At 42.6% G+C, this 21,388-nt stretch overlaps 2 protein-coding genes and 1 long non-coding RNA gene across 7 annotated transcripts in view; 2 read left to right on the top strand and 1 right to left on the bottom strand.

Annotated features, from left to right (window-relative positions):
• The first annotated feature begins 773 nt into the window (after nucleotides 1-773).
• mad2l1 (MAD2 mitotic arrest deficient-like 1 (yeast)) lies at nucleotides 774-4,014 on the top strand. The gene is made up of 5 exons (XM_034677050.1): nucleotides 774-952; nucleotides 1,702-1,848; nucleotides 2,406-2,526; nucleotides 3,357-3,460; nucleotides 3,545-4,014. The coding sequence occupies exons 1-5, from the start codon at nucleotides 889-891 to the stop codon at nucleotides 3,715-3,717; spliced, it is 609 nt and encodes a 202-aa protein (XP_034532941.1). The 5' UTR covers nucleotides 774-888; the 3' UTR covers nucleotides 3,718-4,014.
• Nucleotides 4,015-5,776: 1,762 nt separating this feature from the next.
• The window catches only part of pde5ab (phosphodiesterase 5A, cGMP-specific, b), an 82,801-nt gene continuing 67,189 nt past the window's right edge, over nucleotides 5,777-21,388 (bottom strand). For 4 of the 5 annotated variants that reach the window (XM_034676533.1, XM_034676534.1, XM_034676531.1 and 1 more), the window contains exons 14-22: nucleotides 18,719-18,844; nucleotides 18,117-18,211; nucleotides 17,934-18,021; nucleotides 14,885-14,985; nucleotides 13,125-13,202; nucleotides 12,805-12,868; nucleotides 8,245-8,319; nucleotides 7,754-7,837; nucleotides 5,777-7,467 (exon numbers count right to left, since the gene is read on the bottom strand). In XM_034676533.1, coding sequence (XP_034532424.1) covers nucleotides 7,348-7,467; nucleotides 7,754-7,837; nucleotides 8,245-8,319; nucleotides 12,805-12,868; nucleotides 13,125-13,202; nucleotides 14,885-14,985; nucleotides 17,934-18,021; nucleotides 18,117-18,211; nucleotides 18,719-18,844 — 831 coding nt within the window. In that variant the 3' untranslated portion in view covers nucleotides 5,777-7,347. The remainder of the gene's footprint in view (nucleotides 7,468-7,753; nucleotides 7,838-8,244; nucleotides 8,320-12,804; nucleotides 12,869-13,124; nucleotides 13,203-14,884; nucleotides 14,986-17,933; nucleotides 18,022-18,116; nucleotides 18,212-18,718; nucleotides 18,845-21,388) is intronic. The other variant, XR_004629945.1, reaches the window with a different exon arrangement.
• On the top strand, nucleotides 15,877-20,736 carry LOC117807302. Its single transcript, XR_004629946.1, has 3 exons — nucleotides 15,877-15,963; nucleotides 16,532-16,607; nucleotides 20,524-20,736. It is a non-coding gene; the product is annotated as an uncharacterized LOC117807302 (long non-coding RNA).

Genomic DNA, 21,388 nt, shown 5'->3' with positions numbered 1-21,388 from the left:
GTATAATATAAGAAATATCAACATTTTGCACACATTTGTTTTGGTTGATCTGGATGATACTGAGGTCACTATAACCAAGGACACTTCCGCATGTGACTGCAGGAGCTGGGATTGAACCGCCAACCTTTAGATTGAGATATAATATTTCCAGCCACCATGTCTCTAATGACATTCAATGATGAGTCCTGTATCATATTTTTTGATAACATAGAAACAATGCAGGGCTGACAAGAGCATTACAAACTTGCAGCAGTTTGATGTTCTGTTTTACAAATATTCTATTCTGAATGCTTTAAATTATGTTTATGCTTGATATATATGTTATTGAAAGGGCTATTTAGATAGATAAAGTACCTGACACATAAACCTGGGTAACAATCAGTTTCTGGAGGTTTAAATTGCTGGGGTCCAATTGACCCCAAGGATAAAAGATGAATGCAAATTTTAGTGTAACAGGGGGGGTAGTGTATCTTGTATGAAGCAGGTAAAAAAGATATATGCAGTTACTTGAAATTACTTGATTTAACTAGAAGACACTGTTTCTTTTTCTTTTCCAAATATTTAGTCAATTGTTTACTATTATTTAGTTCCCAAATCCTAGAGAAATCATTTTTATTTAAATAAAGACTTTAATTTCTCAGTAAATTGGTAAAATATACCCTAAAAAACTCATGTAAATAGACTACCGTTGAGTTACTGCGCAGCGCCCTCTAGTGCCCACAGGTTGTACGCGTAGTATCAGACGTCATCAGACAAGCGACGCTCTTTCACGCATGCGCGATCGCGTTGAGTAGACAAAATTCAAACTGGACGGCGGGTAGTTGAGGAAGACTGTAGAAAAACAACAAAGCTTCTCCATCGTCGAGGGTTTGATCAAAAGTAGAGAAAATGACCAGCACGTTGAAAGGAATCACTCTGAAGGGGAGCGCGGAGCTGGTGGCAGAGTTCTTCTGTGAGTTTATTTATGATCTGTGTGTTTTTAGCATGTAGTTTGGGTTGTAACGGACTGACACGCAGGCATGTAGAGCTAACATGCTAACAGGGCCTTACAGTGAGAGGACGAATCACATGCAGGTTGACAGGAGCTACTAAAGTAACAGGTTAAAGACAAACGTGTTGACTTTTCCTCTTTTATTAACACGTATGCGACTGATTGTTTGTTATAACTTTGATTTAAAGCTCTAACAATAAAGTGCACCGCCCACTTTGACCTAACTGTGCATAGAAACAGCAGAGAGGCTTCTGTTGGAGTTAAATCTGTACTGTATTTACCATAGGTATTTAACACATTTTGCAGAAATATATATCTGCCGAATTCAATATTAGACTATAAAGTTTCTAGAGAGATGTATGTCACTATCCCAGACATGTATGATTGCTAAAAAAAACATGGCTGCATTTAAATTTAGACTATTCTTGGACGAGGCCTCGTTTTTATCATAATTCAAGTTCACCAAAAAAGTTTCTTGCCTCCAATCATTTTTCTTTAATAACCTTTTGCATCTTTGTATTTTTCAATATTTTCTTAAATAGTAAACAGAATTCATATACCTCTGTCATTAAATGTGCCTGAATTGATTGGTACATTTATATCTGTATATTATCTTTCATCTTAATTTCAAACTCTCCATAATTTTTTTATTTTTATTTCTGTCATTCATTTTTCTTCTTCTTCTACTTCTTCTTCTTCTTCTATCACAGCGTATGGCATCAACAGCATCCTGTACCAGCGAGGGATCTATCCCCCGGAGATGTTCAGCAGAGTCACTCACTACGACATGAGCCTTCAACTCACCACCGACGACAAACTGAAAACCTACCTGACCAAGGTGGTGTCTCAACTCAAAGGTGGGCTCAGAGGATTTCTGCTTTGTACCCCTGGATGCCTCACGTCAGGCTTTCGGAAACACCTGTCGCTCAAACCTGAAGGATTAAGAGAGAATGTGTTTATTCTCTTTAAGTTTCCTGATGAGAGAAGCAACAGAAACACATCAAGCTTTACAATTTGCAGACTCAAACTGCTCTTAAAGTCGATCCTGATGGTACTGTGCACGCAGATGTCTGAAGCCATATTACTTTAAACCACCGGATCAGTTTTGTGGCACATGCATGCTACATTTATCCCTCTACTGGTCTCATCAAACAGGTTATAGTAGTTTGATTAACCTGCTCTGAGTCCTCACAGATGCAACAAAAGAAAAAAGAAACATCTCCTTACTTTACATCAGTAAATTACCAAAGCTGAAATGCTCATGCTCTTAAACTGAGAGCTTACATCGCCCTGGGATCAGTCTGGTGTTGATCACACTGCTCAAAGTGATGGTTATGTTAATTGTTGATTTAACTTTCATAAAGTTATTGCTCTTTTAAGGTGTTAAAATTGTAAAATGTGTATGTCCTTGCAGAGTGGCTGTTCGAGTGCACCGTGCAGAAGCTGGTGTTGGTGATCACGTGTTTGGAGACCAACGAGATTTTGGAGAGATGGCAGTTTGACATCGAGTGTGACAAGTCGGCCAAGGAGAGCAGGTCAGCAAACACTGTCACATTACATTCTTATTATTATTATTGTTGAGAAGTGTTATTTAAACGTATAATGTCTAACAAGCATATGTGTGTGTGTGACTGAACAGCGTCTGAACAGAGCTAAATGCTGCTCAGTGTCAGTGTCAGTGTAGATGGCTTGTGTCGATGTAGCTGATACCCCTTTTCGACAAAGTCAAACCTGGTTCTAGCCCCGGTCTGGTGCTCACGCTGGTTTGGAGCTGGTTCAACTTGTGAACCGACTCAGCACCAGTTTGTTTTTCACCCGCTCAAGCCCATGGAAGAGACACGTCATGACGTCACTTCTACGTGACCGCTTTTCCCAGCAGTGCTAGCGCAAACTTTCCCTCACAATAAGAACGATGGTGGACAATGTAGCATACTTGCTTGTGTTGCTCCCGGCTTTTCGCAATCACACGAGGTCCCGAAGATAACTTATCCAACTTTTCCGACACTTCTGTGCTACTCGTCGTGCTTTACATTGTCTTTTTGATCACAGCAACCTCAACCCTCGCCGCTGACGTAAGCAGTTTGTGTTTCTAGACCAGTAAAGAGTTGGTGCTGCTCTGGAACTTGTTTTCCTGGCCGTGAGCGGGTTCTCTTACAGTCTAAACACAGAAAAATGGTTCTCAACTGAGCAGCAGCCCAGACACTGCCATAGCGAAAAAGGGGTATTACCCAATACCCAGCAGGACACATCAATCTAAAAGATATTGGAAGCTTTATTTACAGTGTGTTTAAGATTAGATTATTGTGACTTCAAATATCTGAGAATACCTGACCCTGTTTCTAACACTGCTTCGTGTTCTCCGCAGCGCTCCCAGAGAGAAGTCCATTAAGACCATCCAGGACGAGATCCGCTCCGTCATCAGACAGGTCACCGCCACCGTCACCTTCCTGCCGCTGCTGGAGACGCCATGTGAGGATCCAAAACCTGCTCTCTTTAATCCTCCAATCACCTCCTATCTTTTAGATTATTAACCCTTTCTTCCGTCCTCTCCAGGTGCCTTCGACCTCCTCGTCTACACCGACAAAGACATGGAGGTTCCTGAGAAGTGGGAGGAGTCTGGGCCGCAGATCATCGACCAGTCAGAGGAGGTGCGCCTGCGCTCCTTCACCACCTCCATCCACAAAGTCAACAGCATGGTGGCGTACAAGAGGACCGACTCAGTGTGAACCTCCACGTCCTGCAGCCTGTACATAACATCAACCACTGCCCTCGTAGACGCCTGTAGTTTTTACACCGCCCGGTCCTGCCTCACGTCTGTCTTCTTTCTTTGCTATTCTTGACCTTTTGAGACGAACACGCAGCTTCCTGTCGTCTCATCTGATGTAAATATTTCTCATAAACACTGGTTTAAAAGAACATAAAGAACTTGACCTTAAGTGTTTCCCTCTTTTCTCTCTGTTTTAGAAGCTAGTGGTTTATATGTGAAACTTTTATAAAATGTCAAATAAACTTCTTTCACTGAGGTTCCTCTTTGTTCTTACTGTGTGAGACCAGCAGGTGGCAGCGCAACATAAAGCCAGCTGGGGGTTCTGTGATGGTGTGCAGTTTACCAAATTATTAAACAGTTTACAGAGCACAGAAAATTAGGATTATATTTAGAATATACATAACATTCACTCAATGTGCTAAATTAGAGAATGAACTGAGAAAATCTGATGGGAGCTTTTAAATAAGATCAAACTTTGAACAAAGATGAGAGTTTTTAGGTCCTTAGATGTACTGTAGCCTGAAAAAAGTTGAGTGAAATAAAAGTTTATGTTAAATTAATGAATTCTACGAACTCCCCTGCCTTCTTTTATTTCATCCCATTTTCACAAGTGAAACAAAATTTATCCTGAAATTCTTGTTCACTTCTCTTACCGTTGGGTTGATAATCCAGACAAAAGCTTTTTAATTCAACCCTTTAAACTTGATATAAAGAGATTCTTAGACGTGACTGAGAGGAGTTCACTCTGTAAGGGAGTGAAAATATGGAGGGAGTGCTTTGAGGAGGTCCCTGAAACGCTTTCTCTCTTTCTTCTCATGTGTTGACACCATAGACTGTAGAATTAATGGACGTAGTGTCCGTGACGTCATCCATCTGTTCCTGAGAGCTGTTTTGAAGCCAGTCGTTGGCGGGAGCCATATTGGAAATGCTAAACTCAACGTAACTGCTAGCGAGCTAGTGTGAGGTAAAGAGGCGGGCTTTGAGCCTCCTCGCCAACAGCTGCAGTGTTCCCACCTGTCAATCAAGTCAGCCATGTCCTTAAATGGGCAAAACTCGTAATCTTAATATCTTCTGAAGAAAAAATTCTCCCCCGCACAGTGTGTGCCAATAGAGAAATAAGCTCTTCAGACCTAAATCGTTTTGTGTACTAGTCTGTAAACATGTTTATTTCTGCTGCAAAGATCTGCATTTTTAATTGGTGTTTGTGGTTTCCGGTACTTCCAGAGCCAGCCTCAAGCGGACGCTCGAATTGCAGATTATACCACTTCTGCGTTGGCTTCAATTCTCGCAGCCAGAGGTTGCCGCTTGGTTGACACCAGAACAACAAAAATAATTCTGGCGTGCGAATCAAATGTAAAGTCGATGTAAGGACGGGATTAGATGCATGCTCATGTAGGGCAACGTGATTTGTGTAAACGGAGCAATTTAATGCACGACGAGTGCCAATTTTTCAACGCGTTCAACACACTACTCGTTTCATTTGCTTATATACAAGACATATAAAGTTAGATCTTCAACGAATCATTTGTGATGGCCAATCAGCACGGAGATCCTCTGGTAACGTTTGATGTGAAGAACAAGCAGCAACTTCCTGCCATGAGAAATGAAGTCGATGTAGATGTGCAAAGAAAACCGCAGTCTCAGAGTGTCCGCTTTAGGCTGACTCTGGGAAAGTGAGTGAGGAGGTCGGATTATCTGGTAAATTGTGAAAACCTTGATTCAAGCTGTCAGTTGTACCATCAATAGGAAATTAGAATAACCAGCCTTGTGTCTTTGGGTACTCATGTACACGTGATTTGACACGCAAAGTGAGCGAGTTATTCGTGAGTGAACCCAAAACAAGGGTTTTATTTGTGACATCAGGATTCCTTCATGATTTGGTTTTCTGCAAAGTTCAGCTATTCTTTAAGGTTTGATAAACTGTGAGTCACTTTAATGTCGTGAACCCTGACACAAAGTTGTGAAAATAAGCAGTAAAAATCTGCTTCTTGAAAGAGAAAAACTCCAGGACACACACAAAAGTTTCCTTCGTTTAATTGTGAATTGGTCCTATTGTATCACAACAAGGCAGTGGAAAACTCTAGACCCTTTTCTCTCTGAAAATGAAGGCCTAGTCTTTGGCTCCTTTACATTTAGAAAAAAAACAAAAATTACATTTCAGGCGTCTTCTGACGGAGGTGTTACTTAGAAAGGTCCTTCAAAAAGCAGATGAGACTTTCTTTAAAAGTATGAAAACTACATTTTCCCTCTATAAAGAATTGTGTGCTCTCGATAAAACGCTGACAGTACAATATAGAAACTCTAATAAATATACAAAACAAAAATAAATATGCAATAGTTAAGACAATGAGTGAAAAATGTTACAAAAGACTGTGGTGTGACGACATTAACAAAGCTATCATTATACAGTGACTCTAGAGGAACATTGTCTGGATTCTACTGTAACGGTCCTGACCCACATGATCCACGTCTAAACCAGTCAGGGTCTGCTTACATCTCAGAGCGTGTGTGTGTGTGAGACCTCAGGATGAAAGACACTCTGTGCAAAAATAAAATGTTTACGGTAATAAATATAGCTTAGTGCTGACTCCTGTTTTCTCTGGTGAGTGACAGACACGAGGACAGTGAGGACAGAAAGACACGTCTCACCAAAGTTCAGAGAAATGAGCAAGACTTCGGAAACAAAGATTATCTTCATGAATTAATTTCACTTGTGCCGTGATTTCTACCCTCCTACCTCCGTCAGGGTAAGAAAGGCAACGTGTTTACATGTTTATGCCATTGACTGAATACAGAAGGGACAAAAGGCCTTCATTTCCACCCAGTGTGAGACATGAAGCCAAAGGATCACCTTGGTAGGCGCTGATATTATGCAGGTGGAGCCAAGGCATGTGCAAAAACAACCTGGCTGGTAGGTGGGTCCAGTCCTGAGGTGCATCCAAGAGGGTTTAGGCCACCTGTTTTTGAGTCCCATCCTGTTTCTCAGAATTCTGCCTTTAAGATCAAGGGCAGAGTAGAATTCTGAGATCAAAGATAGAATTCCAGAATTGCCTTTGGCTTACACCAAAAACGAGGGATGCTCTATATGTATCAGTCCGATAAATTATCAGCTGTTAACGGGGAATACTTTATCAATCATTATTCCGATAATACCAATTTACTGGATAGAAGAAACTAATAAAAGTTTCTTTAAGTTACTTATTAAAAAGTTTACACATTCTGACACAGCAGGTGTTTGAGATCCACTGTTACATATAGAGAAGAACAAGTGCAATATAAAAGAGAGGGGGTGTGATGTCCTGATTGACAGCTCTGACGACCATAACCGTGAGTTATCTGCTTCAAACCCACACAAGAAACTGTGACGCTGTGGACTGGACCCACCTGAGGGATGGACCCACTGGAGGGATGGACCCACCTGAGGGATGGACCCACCTGAGGACTGGACCAACTTTAGTTTACAGGAAGGGGGACAGTTATATACACTTTCTCTATCCTTAAAGCATCATGCTTATTTCATGAACTGTAGTGAGACTGTGTCAGAGAGGGTGAGCCCTGCAGGATAGTGAAGGTTAAACTGGTTTCGTGGTCACACCAGGCCGTTGACCGGCCCCTTCTCACACTCTTCGGCCAAAAGCTTCCAATGCTGCCGGTTCCTCTGACATCCCTCCAACAACGGGGAGCAGAACTCCGACATTCCTGCCAAAGTCTGAGACAGAGAGAGAAAGCACACTCAACAAAGGGGAAATTTAAAGAGCATAGATTTTAAACTCAACATCTATCTTTTTAAAGTCTTGTTCCAAATTCTCAACATTTGGCCTCTGAATTTAAAAAGATAAATGTATTCTTGACGTTTAGATTAGAAGCTGGGAATGCAAAAAGAACAATTCTGCTTTTCCTTATCCCCGCCCTTAATTATCATCTTCAGAGGATTGTCTGTCTTCCCTAGCTCTTCTTTTGGTGGAGTTGTTTCCAGAGAATGAATCATCAGTTACCTCATATAACTGAGTGCAGATGGCATCAATAAAGGACACTTGCATGCTGGGAATCTTATCTCTTTTCTCACGATTCATCAGATCCTAAAGAGAAACAAACAGAAACATGACTCATGAGCAAAATATAGACTGTCATATTCTTACAAACAAGAGGCTAAATCACATGTGGACGAAAGACTGCAGGACCCACAAGAGAGCCCTGAGGCACCCCACATTTTGTCAGTATTAGAGGAACTCACGTACAAAGCCTGAATGCAAATCCATGAGCACAGTTTGCAAATCGTACAGGGTACAGATTTGCATGCGGGACCTTGCAAATTTGCAAATTGTGCTCATGGATTGCATGTCCAAGCTGTGTGCACACTTTGCAAATTCCCATGCACTTATCTAAATTCCATACGTATGGATTATAAACCGCATGCATGGATTTGCAAAACAGGCGCAGGGATCAGTGGTTTCATAGTCATCTTTCATCGACACACTGCACTTACGCTGGGCTCAATATTCAGCTCTTGTCGCTCCTTGTCTCCCTGTTCGAAGAACTCAGTGGCCACCAGTTCTGCAATCTGAATCAAAGAGAACAGGGTGGCAGAGGGGTTAAAAACCTTCAAATCATGAGGGGTGAATGAAGGATAAGGTGAACCAATACTCCTGGAGTCTGACCCCAGGTTATTGTCACGCTTTTCAAGGCAGACGATAATTCATACAGCAGATCCCAACTGTGCTTAATCTCAGATACTCTCTAGCATTGTTGTGACAGTTTGAAATCAGTGGAAGCATTTTAATGATCATCATAGGGGGCCGCTTTCAGGATGGAAGAGATTCTTTGCTGCTGCTGCTGCAAGAGTCGACACCGTCAAACTGTGACAACTGAAGAAATAACAGGATGGACCACGTAAAGGAAGAGAGCAAGAAAAACGTGACGCTGCGAAGGAACAGGCAGAAAGAGCGTTAAAGAAACGTCAAGAAGTTAAGAATTCAAGAAACATGTCAAGAAGAAAAGTCTGGCAAAAGAGTGGAAGTCAGTCTAAGTTAATGTTCTCCGTGTGTTTACAGAGAAGAAAATAAGATCTGACTGCAGCCTGGGGCTCCAATCAGCATCAGTCCGTGTGTGTGTGTGTGTGTGTGTGTGTGTGTGTGTGTGTGTGTGTGTGTGTGTGTGTATGTGTGTATATATGTGTGTGTGTGTGTGTGTGTGTGTGTGTGTGTGTGTGTGTGTGTGTGTGTGTGTGTGTGTGTGTGTGTGTGTGTGTGTGTGTGTGATTGTGCTGAAACCATCTGCAGCTCACTGATTGAGTGTGTAATCAAGGCTCAGTGTTATGGAGCTGCATGGGGACTCAGTCAGAGAGAGACAGAGAAAGTCTATTATAGCGGAGTAAAATGAACACTTAGCATGAGGCAAACGTTCACGGTGAGGCTAATTAACCCTGTCTTTATTTACTTAGCCTCACGTCTGTCAAAACAACAAAGATTTCTTGTCTGCAGAGCACAGAGAGTCAAAACAACTTCAGCGGTCCTGACTGCTTCATTAGTCGTCCAACATCAGCACAGAGAGCTGCTGCTCCGTTTATGAAAGCATCACTCTGTTGATGTTGGAGGATGCAGGCTCAAACGTGAGCCAGGGTTTCGTGATGGAGGTGGTCGAGTTAGCTGAACTGTTGGGTTCACTGGACAAAACCTGGACCCTGTTTTAGAGTATTCTGTGGCCTTGTAAGAACTCTTCCACTTGAGCCAGCAGCTGCAAAACAGGCTGTGATGAGCCATCACTTAAACATGCTCAGATTCAGCTAACATGAGTATTCTACTGTACTCTACAGCTCGTGATGTGCAGAGTTGCTAAGCATGTGTAAGTGTTAGAAACTGCAGTTCATTGAGCGTGTGCTTGAGGCTGGCTGCAGAAACACCAGAAACCACATAGACACCAATTCAAAGAAGACGATCTTTGCAGCAATAATAAACATGTTTACAGCCTTGATTGACAGGCGGGAACACTGTAGCTGTTGGGGAGGAGGCTCAAAGCCCGCCTCTTTACTTCACACTAGCTCAACAGAAGTTAGGTTGAGTTTAGCATTTCCAACATGGCTCCCGCCAACGATTGGCTTCAAAACAGCGCTCAGGAAAAGATGGGTGATGTCACGGATACTACGTCCACAGGCTTGCAGTCGCTTTGTTTGTTTTTTAATGCAGCACATTTCCTTTGTTAGTGTCTTTGTAGCAGTGTTACTGAATCTACTCTTCACTGCTCATCATCTTTTGCTGTATTTGGTCACTAATTCCTTTATTCTGCTGTTGTAATAGTGTAAAACTTATGAGTAATGTAATCTTGCTCTCCACTGGGACTGATGCTTTGTGTGTAACTTGAGCGCCCTCTGCTGGAGCCCCTGTAGACTTGTTCTCCTCTAAATCATGTTAAAATAAGTTTGTTTTTTGTGACGTTGTTGCTTTGTTGTGGAGTAATGGAAGCTCACCAGAAGTTTTCTTTTATGTAGTTATCTGATGTTAAAATGATGAAAGATTGACAGCTCTTTTGACCAATGAGGATCCTGCAGCGCTGTGTGCTCCAGATTATCAGAGTAGAGGAGGAACGGTGAGAGGAAACGTAACAAACACTAACACAAGAGTCATTGAACTTTCCATAACCGTGGTTGTCTGCTTCAAACCCACACAAGAATTTGTGAAGCTGAGGACTGGACCCACCTGAGGACTGGACCCACCTGAGGACTGAATCCCCCTAAGGGAACTCTGACATTCTATTTCTGTGTTAAATGTGTGTTCTGGTTAGCGGACAAGGTTTGACATCAGTCCTACGGCTACATCAGTGTACCACCCCACCCCGCCATCAGGGAGGGTCATTTTTGCAGATGTGCTCCTTAAATTTGTGCATATATGAAAAAAGGAATAACCAATTCAGAAGTTCAGTGTTGCTTCTAGTCATGTCATAGTTTTCAACTATCGTACAACAGGAAGCGGATCAATTTGAGAAACAGATCGTAAGCAACCTGTCACACATCTAAAAGTTCAGGATTAAACTCACAACATGATGAAAGGTGAAAACACTTAAAACTTCATCCTGGAGAGGAAGACAAAGAGGAAGTAATCTCCCCCTCAGTGTTGGAGGATGAGAGGCACAGTTTGATAATTAGATCCGGACGAGGTTTGCGTGTGTGTTTGTGCGTGTGTGTGTTTGTTTTAATGAACATATTTGCATGTGAATGTTCACCACACTCAGTGTTTTCAGAGGTGTCAGCTCAGGACGAGAGCACAGCTGCTCTTATTAATGAGCGTTCACCTGTCAACACACACAACCAAACACACACACATGCAGAGGGGTGTGTGTGTGTGTGTGTGTCTGTTCTGACTTTTGCTTAACAAGGTACAGAATACAACAGAGGTGAGTCAGGGGAGGTCAGGTGAGGGGAGCGATGAAGAGTAATCGTGTTAATTTTCAGCTTTGGACGTATTTATGAGTATTCAGAAATCAGGCTGATCTCTAAAGTGTCTGACAACATGACAAAGAGGATCAGCAAGAGACAGACTGCTGTTAAAGAGTCAGAAGCATCTTTAAATACAAGAAGAAGCAAAAGGCGTCGCTTCCCCCCTTGAGAGATCCCAAAAATCAAACTGTGTCTTAAGGTGCTTTTCAATTGCAGGAACCAGGTTCTAAATTTAGTTCCTTGGTAGTTAATCTCCCCCTGAAGAGTTCCTGCTCGGGGGGTTGTACTTTCCAGAGTTCCAGGAAAATTAGGGGGCAGGGCTTGCAATGCTGAACTTTTCTGATTGGTACCCTCAGTGTTTTCATTTCCCCCTCCATCCACAATAACATCACACACACCTGTGATTCACTTGGTTTAATAACTCCTGAACATTGGTTCAGCTGAATGTGTCAGTGTATGTGGAGTTTACAACAGCTGTTGAAACACAGAAGGAGTGCTCAGGAATGCATCCTAGTTTAGATTTTATTCAAATGTCCAAATATCCTTATCAGATATTCAATGATCATCTCAAGGAGTTTCTAAGGGATGCATCCGGCTGAAAGTCTCCAGTTAACAGGGTCGCTCTTTAGACTGAAACACCGGTCCATCACCGACATGGCTTTGAAATGGCTTTGCTACTTGCGCTTGTCTCCTTCACTGATGTGTTGATTCAGTGACTTCATCTGCAATAAAGCTCCATCAAAAACAGCACAAGAGGAATCTCCTTCATGCTAACAGGCTGTAGTGACGCTCATTATGATGTTGGCCTGTCTGTCACCTTCTATGGTGTCACTTTTGTTGTATGGCCTTTCTCTATGGTCTCTTTCTTACTGCCCTCTACTGGCCTCTGTGTAAACCATAGACTGTCTAAAATATGGACAGTATCTGTGACATCACCCATCTGTTCCTTAGTGCTGTTTTGAAGCCAATCGACGGCAGCAGCCATATTGGAAATGCGGAACTCAACCAGGCAGAGTGTGACGTAGTGTGAGCCTCCTAGCCAACAGCTATGTGTTCCCGACCGGGAGTCACGTCAGTCATGTCCTTATTTGGGCAAAACCTCAAAATCTTAATATCTTCTGAACCGTCACGTTAGATAAAAATTCACCCCCCGTACAGTGTGTGCCATTAGAGAGATTAGCTTTGTAGGGCCAAGCCGTTTTTTGAACCAGGCTGTAAACATGTTTATTATTGCTGTAAAGATCTTTTTTGAATTGGTCTCTATGTGGTTTCCGGTGTTTCTGCAGCCAGCCTCAAGCGGATTCTCGATGTATTGCAGTTTATAACACTTCCGTATGGGCTTCATCGTTTGAGACCGGAGGTTGCCACTTGGTGTAAACACAGACAACAATGGGCCACAGGAACCATTTAGATCCTGGAGGAGAAATTCTGGTTGAAAAGCAGCTTTAAGATAACGGCAACTTATATTCCAAGTTATACAGAGGTTAATTCACCTGCAGCTGACCTCAGACAGGCGAGTAATCGATCTTTTCAAGGTGGACTTGTGCGCTCACATGCCTCACAAAGCATACCGAGGAAAGTATATGTATATATTTCTATATATGAAGGATTCTTTACCCTTTTCTGCACAGGCCAGGGCTTCGTGATGGCTGAGATGTCACATGCAGTCATCAGCATCGACCTATAGGTGGAGATAACATACATTGATATGTTATTAATGAGGCTGGATGTCGACTACATGATTCAACAGAAGTACTCGTGTGTTCATGCAATATTTTAGAAGTTAGAAGTGTGAGAACGAAGATCTTCTTTTAGTCACTTATTTATACTAAGCTAACGGTAACAATGTCCTGACTTAATCTCTGGTGCGGATATTGATCCTGTCGTTTCTGCAACCGTGCATGCTGGTGTTAAAGTTCTGCAGGATCAGTTCTCACCTCAGTAACTCTCTGTGATTTTCGTCCTCCCAAACAAACTGACTGTTCTTGGTGAGCTCGAAAAATTCCCCCCGCCTCCTGAAAGCACACACACACACACACACACATACATAATGACACAGCAGATAATGATCCTCATATTTAACTGACTTACCTCCTCTGCCACCCACTGTCTAGACTGAAAGAGGGATGAGATAACAGCTGTAATCAGTGAGGGAGATAAGTAGAAAAATGGAGAAAATGAGAAAGAGGAATAATGACGGATAAACTGCAGCGAGGAGGACAAGGATGACATTAGAGTCATTACACCAAATAAATGATGCAAAAAGTAAAAAATCTAAGAAATTTTTTATTTTTGATAGAAAGTCTGAATTCAGGATGAGACATTTTGTCCTGGAGGAACCTATCAGGCATCAACCTTTGAGGAAAGTTTTTTTTTTTTTGCCTTTTTTTTTTTGCCTTTATTTGAGAGGACAGCTGAAGAGAGACAGGAAACGTGGGGAGCAGAGAGTGGGGGACGACATGCAGGAAATGGTTGACCGGCCGGGAATCGAACCAGCAACCCCTGCGACGAGGACTATAGCCTCTGTATGTGGGGCGCTTAGACCGCTAGGCCACCAGCGCCCCTACCTTTGAGGAAAGTTTAGTGTCTTAAAACCTTTGCTCGTTTTTTACATGTTTGAGACTGAAGGAAAATCAGTGATAGCAAAGCAAGGCTGATGAACACCAAGCGTTAGATCTGAATGGGGAAAGACTGCTTTTATTGCTTCTCCCATGATGAGGAGTAACATTAAAATTTCAGATAAACTACCTCTCTGATATCTCATGATGTTTCAAAAGAGGTAGAAAAAATACTTACAACTGTTTTAAAACATGAAAGCATTTAGGATTGATAGATTCTGCAGGTATGATTGTGTTTTTAATGTATCTGTGACTAACTGTGTTTTGTTAATTGTATTAATTGTCTTGCTGGCTCTGTCCTGGGAGCTCCCTGCCCTTCCACCTGCATACGTGGAATGCCAAAGTGTGAGTTGGGGAGCACACACCTCCCCTCTCTTTCATGTGCATACATGGAACACCAAGGCAGGGAGAGCAGCAGCAAAGACCCCCGGGGTACAGAACAGAGCGAGCATCAGTGAGGATACATATGACACTGGTAGAATCAGACACAGCAGGAAGCAGGAGCTGGGGTGGAGGAGGGCAAGCAGGAAGAGAAGGCAGGATGAAACGGGTAGACGAGTAACTCCCGTGTTCTGCAGGGTAAAATAATTTTATGGACGTACTCTGGTAGCTTTTAAGAGAGCAAGAAAATGGCTGTGATTAGTCTAAAAAGATAATTTAATGCTCAAACTAAAAGCTCCATCTTAACAGAGATCCTTTCTGTGATGTTGTCAGATATTTAAAAAGACAATTTAAGTTTTCAATGACAAAATATATCAGTACTCTGATTGGCTTAGTTTGCCTTGAAGTTGCACAACACATCCGTCATTTAGAGCCCCAGGTTTAAAATAGAGAGCCTATAAATGACAAAAACAAACACTTTTGGTAGGAACATTTTCAAAAGATAAATATATAATACTAATAATTAGATGCGTGAAAGCTTTTGTATGTATTCTACATGGTGCTGACTAAATATAACTGCAATCCATACAACCAGAATAGCCTGCATGCTCTTCCCTTCTCCCAGTCTCTCTCCCCTTCCTTGTTCTCTCTCCCCTCTCCAGTCAGACCAGCATCTGGGCCTGACGTTTGGTACCTACTTCATGTACAGCGCCAGGTCTGTGGCCAGAATAGCTCCTTCGATCATCTTCAGAGTGGCTTTGTACTCATCCAGGGAGAGGCCGCTCAGGATCTGGTTTCCCTGGAGAATCAAAATAAAGAAGCAGGAGGAGTGTTAGTGCAGGGAGAGGTGTGTGAAAGTGCTACAGCGTGCATACACACACACACACACCCATAAATGAATATGTTGACACATTACTCTGTGTCTCCTCCATTCAAGTGCTGCTGAGTGTGTTTGCATTAATGCGTATCTGCCTGCATGTGACAGCAGCTGCAGCAGTGTGTGCTGCTGATTAAAGTCCGTGCAGCAGCGGGGTTAAGTGGTGCCGTGGAGCCGGAGTGTATTTAGAGTTTGTTTTGAGGCCATAAAGATCAGAGCAGGCTGTAAGTCACTCTATTTTATGGGGCCATCAGAGTCTTCTTTGAAAGGTCAGCAACTGGAAAATGAGCAGACCGCAAATAATAAATGAGACGGAGAGGGATCTAGGATGCTGCAGCGAGCAGGTAACAGCATTAAGGTCTCTGAATGGACGTTAACATGCTGCGGCTCCCTGCAGACAGCATCCACATCCCTCATGTTGACTTGTTGTGAACTGTGTGACCCAGTTTCAAAGTGCTGATTACAGTTTTATGTGGTGTACACTTCACTGATAACAGATTCTGTAAAGGTTAAAGTTATTGTTATAAGACCCTTCACATGATTACAAAGTCAGACTTTTGAGTTATAAAGATGGAAAAAATGAAAATGTTTACTGAGGTTATAAATCCTTTTTTAAATCGACTCATCTTCTCATCAACTTCTGCATGATTAGATCTCTCTGTGAAATCTTCATATCTTCTCTTTCACCCCTTACAGTGTGAACCAATAGAGAAGTTAACCACTCAGACCCAAGACATTTTTGAACCAGACAGTAAACATGTTTATTTCTGCTGTAAAGAACGTATTTTTTAAATAGGTCTGTATGCGGTTTCCAGTGTTTCTGCAGCGCATGGGCTTCATATTTTCAGACCGGAGGTTGCCATTTGGTAAGACCACATGAGTCGCCCTCTGCTGGACAAAGTAAGAGTGCATGATAAACAATTCCTGCTCTCAGGTAGCTTTTTCCAGAACATGTTTTAAATTTCAGAAGTTTGTCGACGTAAATTGTTGTTGAAGTTCTGCCTAAAAAGTTTTGGTGGCTCAGTTTCTCACTTTTTAGTTGCTCTCGGTTCTCCCTTTCTGAGGAGGTGCTGGATGTAGCAGTCTATTGCATGTCTGTTCCTGTATCTTCCCATCTTTTGATCTTTTTGACTGGTGCATGCAGCTCCTTTTGTTTCATCTAGCTTGTTTTTTATATTTTGAACTTTCTTCTTTTTTTGTATTACTTTACTGGGGTGGTAAAAAAATACATCTTTAGTGACCACTGTTCTTTCAAGTACATTGTATTTTTTCCCATTTTTTCATACACTTAATGAAAAATGACAGAATAACAATAAAATAAACCAAACTCAAAACAACAAAACAAAATGAAAAATGAAAAAAGATCATAGCAATATAAACAACAGGGGGGATGTCCTTCTGTAATTTGGTATATGGTAAAGTAGTTGTACAGTCTAAGCCATTGGTTTTTATTCTCTCTGTCACACAGAACCAGAGGCTACACCCCACCTCACATAAAAAAGGAGGACAAAACTGCTCCTAAGGAGAGCTGGCAAAGTCTTGAGGTTAGTGACCAAACTCATAACACCCTCAGGGTACTATCGTCAGTGCACCCAGCAAAAGCACCCTTGCTATTTTGCACCCGGCGCTCACATTATGCAAACGGCAAAGAAACTTGTGTTTGTGTTAGAGACCAAGGACATGTTGATCTTAAAATGAGGGGTGTTCTGTTAAAAAAGGCTCATTGTTTTTCAGAATGAAACTGCAGCCAGAGTGTGCTGTAAAGAATTTCTGTGGTTGCCATTGTAATTTCTGTGTTGCCACGGTAACGAGCTCCGCCCTACAGTGTAGCGTCATGAGATCCTACGGAGTTTCTCTCTACGGCAGCTGTCAATCAAAGTGCAAACTGCACCTCAGACTGACAGAAACCTGGTGTCTAACGTCAGTGGTGATATTTAGATGATTAGTGAGAGAGTGAGGAGTTCACAACCCACCTTCCTCTGCTTGTTCAACACAAAAACAGTAGACATATAAAAATATACAAATGTAGAAGTTAGTCCTCCAAATTACCAGGCTTGTTACTAACAAAAGTTTTGTGCAAGTTCTTCAGGGGATAGATTTGTTGCAAGAGAGCTAAGCTAAGCTATAAAACTGCTGTTTGATGACTTCCTCTGATTTCAACAAATTAGCTCTACATCCTCTTAAAAGTAAGCTCAGACCTCATCAACTGCTGTGAGGAAATAAGAAGCATTTAGATTTAAGAGGTTGGATTTGCATGGACTTAAAAATCTTTATGAAAGAACCTGTCTGAGCAGTGCAACAAGTTTCCCCTAATTATTAGAAAACGTGTCCACAGAAAAATTTGTTTTGCACGGAGAGATCTTATAACGCAGAAGAATGAGTCCAGATGAGACGACACGAAGAGCTTCACCAGGAATACACACACTTAGAAGTTCTTCATTCATGTGTTCAGCATCAATTCTTACTAAGTTATAGGCAGTTATTGAATAGTATCTCCTGGTCTCTGTTGAAGGAGTACAGCTGATCTGAGACCTGCTGTGTGAAGTGTTGGACAGCATAGAGCTTTAAAGCCATCAACACTGTGAAATATCTCTGAGTCTGGCAGCGAGCCGAACAGGGACACCAGCACAGCAGGAGATGAAACCTCTCTGTGGTGCCCGCAAACAGCTGAGCTGCTGCATACTGAATGAGCTGCAGCTGTGAAAGGGCAGCTAAGGTCATCATCTGCATAACTAAGAGGAGGATCGGATCTATGGGAGGCATTAGAGCGCTGCTAAAGAATAAACCTGTTTGAGAATAATTGAATAAACGTGGAGACAGATCAATGAAAGAGTATCTGAAATACGATGGTGCAGAGAGAGTGAATGTACCGAGCTGTTGAGGATCATAAGGCAGTGGTCGAAGTGGTGATGCTCCATGGTGGAGTGGCAGTAGAGCTGAGCCAGAGGGTGGTCACTCCTGGAGACAAGAACACACACACAAGCATGCACAGTATGTTAAATGTCTTCCCCCACATATGCATATACAGTCATATATATAATTACGTGACTCACCTCTGTATGTAGGAGTTGTTGACTCCTCTGTGGTCCAGGTCGTGGCACAGGGTTGCGATCATTAGAGCCAAAACTTCCAGATCACTCAGGTAGTTCTGAGGGGGACAGGCGAGAGGATGAAACCAGAGGGAAGAAACAAGTTGAAAGAACTTATCCACAAATTACAGACAGAAATCTGATTCCACAAGCAGATAAACAAAAGCATCATGGCTGTGTTCACACGCTGTTAGCACTGTGGGCCCTTTCTGCACAGCTTCAACCCCACAGCTGAGAGCAGGGCGTCAGTCTGGCTAATAGCTGCAACTAAAACTTAAACTTCAGAGTTTAATGCATAATTTTTTTCTCTGGTGTTTTTTTTAAGAAACATTGCATGGGCCAGACCTGCTAAAATAAGGAGGAAGGTTTTCTGTTTTTCCTAGTTTTAGGTGCTAAACTGTCAGAAAGTGATGAAGAAATGTCAACAATTAAGAACATTATTTCATGTTTCAGGTTGCAGACAGAAAACTCTGACAGAATTTAAACCCTCCAGTTAAATCCAGCTAATTCTGCATTCCTCTTTTCGATTTTGGTGAAAGAAGATTGAACCAATGGACAGCACACACCTGTAAGCGCCCTGACTTGAGCAGGGCGAACATGCTCTGAGCCGTGTTGAAGGCGTGTCTCCAGTTGTGATAGGCCACATTCTTCCTGTAGTTCTTCTTCACACTGAGGACCCACTGACATAAACTCTGCAGGAGGAGAGAGAAGGAAAACATTCACTTGACTACTCAGAAACAAACATCCAAGAGCTGCAGATATGAATACAACAAATATGATATCATACAGGTCTTTAAACCTCAAGTTCACACTCCTCAATCAGGCGACGAGAGAGGTTCTCTGGACTTAGTGAGAGCTGGAGGCAGCATGGTATGTGCAAAAGTCAACTAATACCCCATAGAGGTCAATGAAAAAATAATAAATAATAATACATTTTATTTATGGGTGCCTTTAATAGACTTAATATTGGAGTAAATAAAAGAAAACAATAAAAGCCACATGTGATGTCTTCTAAAAAGGTGGTTTTTTTAGGCAGGATTTGAAACTGGGAAGAGAGTCAGAGTTGCAGCTAGCTCGTGGTAGAGAGTTCAGGAGACAAGGGGCTGCACGGCTGAATGCTCAAGATCCCAAAGAGGTCAAAGGGAGCATGAGGTACAGGGAAGAGGAAGGAGGAGGAGGAAGACCCTAGAGCAGGGTCGGTGTGAATGAAGCACAGTTGGAGGAAAAATGTGTCTATAAGAAAACTGATGTTTTCCAAATACCTAGTTCCTAAGCCTGATTTGATGTGAACTTATAAACATAACATGCAAATAAAATTTGTTTAAAGGACAATCTTGAGATATATTTACATCACTCACTTTTAAAAAGATTATAGTTAGAGCTGGTCCAGGCTTGGAACAGCTCTTAGTTATTCTGCTACAGGGCTTAGACTGCCAGGGAGAACTGACACACTGGGATCCTGTCTTTCCCTCTCTTTCCTCTGTCTGCCTGTCACTTACATTAACTCTTCCTGTCCCATTAAAGTTACTAACCATAGCTCCATGAGCTCCCTTGTCTCACAGGTTCCTCTGGATCTTTGCTGCTGTCTACGTGCCAGACTCCAGCTGCGAAAACTACTACTATCCATCTCACCACTATAATCTCTCTCCATCTTCATCTCCCTCTATCCCTCTCTCCAACACGGTCTCAGCAGATGTGTGTCTAACATGAGTCTGGTCCTGCTGGAGGTTTCTGTCTGTTAAAGGAAGTTTGTCCTTGCCACTGTAACTTGCTAAATGCTGCAAAGTGCTCTGTTCATGGTGGATTAAGATGAGATCAGACTGAGTCCTGTCTGTAAGATGGGATCTGATCCTGTCTTGATGTTGGGGATAGGGGTGCAGTGGTTAGCACTGTTGCTTCACAGCAAGAAGGTTCCTGCTCAGAACCTCACCTGGGCAGGAGCCTCGCTGTACGGAGTTTGCATGTTCTCCCCCCGCATGTTTGCTCTCTACGGGTACTCAAGCTACCTCCCACAATCCAGAAACAGGCTTTAGTTAATCAGTGGCTCTGAATTGTCGGTAGGTGAGTGTTTGTCTCTACATGTAGGCCCTGTGACCTGTGCAGGGTGAACCCCTGATCCAGCCTGGTTTTTGGCGGTCACACATGCATGCTTGGGAAGTTTTCGAGGACTTATGTGCAAGAATTGGGGGGCTCGAATAATGAGCATCCGGGCTTGACTGTCAGGATGTGAACCGTTTGTCAAAGTGCACACTCAGCACCCTGCCGGCTAATCAATGCTCTCTGCTCTTCTCTTCTCTGCATGCTCTTCATGTTCATCAAGAGTTCACAGAGAGCTAAACTGAACCCACATTATGTTTCATTTTCTCCACAGGATCATGACTCTTTGATTGTGATGAATGACTGCAGCATGTGATATATCAGAGAGGAGTTTTAATCACGCCATGCTGTAAAAGTTAACCCCCCGGCTGAGATGCTCCAGGGTGGTCAGTGTGTGGACGTGAGCGTCAGGCTGACAGGAAGGCAATAATCGCCCGCAATCAAAGGCTCTCTTTATGAGGCCTCTCTCTGCAGACACTCTGGAGGTCAGCTACCGACACACAAGGACCTCTTCAGGTGGCGAGCGCTGCTGAGAACCAGAGCCAAAGCCGCCGGAGAAAGGGAAAAGAGCTGGCGCCATCGGAGGGTGCACAAGAGGAGCGAGGGGTCTGAGCGGCAGAGGGAGAGTTTAGGAGGGGAAGTGTTTAAGGTGTGTGATGCTGTGTGGTCTTTGAGTGAAGGACAAGTATGAACTCAAAAATCTCACACACACAAACACACACACACACACACACACACACACACACACACACACACGCACACATTGAAATAGAGTACTGCTGCTCACAATGAGATTGTTATCGTCAATTAATGAAACAGGAATCTGCTCCTGACACGCACAGAGAACAGAAAGGTCACATCAGGACAGCGTGTTGCTGTTTTCCTTTGTTGTGGTCCGTGTTGCTATGAAACCCTTAACAATAATAATGCTGCGTGTGTTTGTCGGGACGTAATGCAGCCTTTGTCTCCAAAGCGATAAACACTTTGGATATGTGTGTGCTGAAGAAAAGAGTCCATTAGCAAACACAGATAAACATTATACTTCAAATTATAAACCTACACCAGTTTGATTGATAATGTATGGTGGCCCTGAGAGCTCAAAGCATTGCGGTATAGCTATATGATGAAGGCTTCATCAT

Source organism: Notolabrus celidotus, chromosome 23 (assembly GCF_009762535.1).
Source record: "Notolabrus celidotus isolate fNotCel1 chromosome 23, fNotCel1.pri, whole genome shotgun sequence".
NCBI classification, from domain to species: domain Eukaryota; kingdom Metazoa; phylum Chordata; class Actinopteri; order Labriformes; family Labridae; genus Notolabrus; species Notolabrus celidotus.
This window is presented reverse-complemented; position numbering and strand designations above follow the sequence as displayed.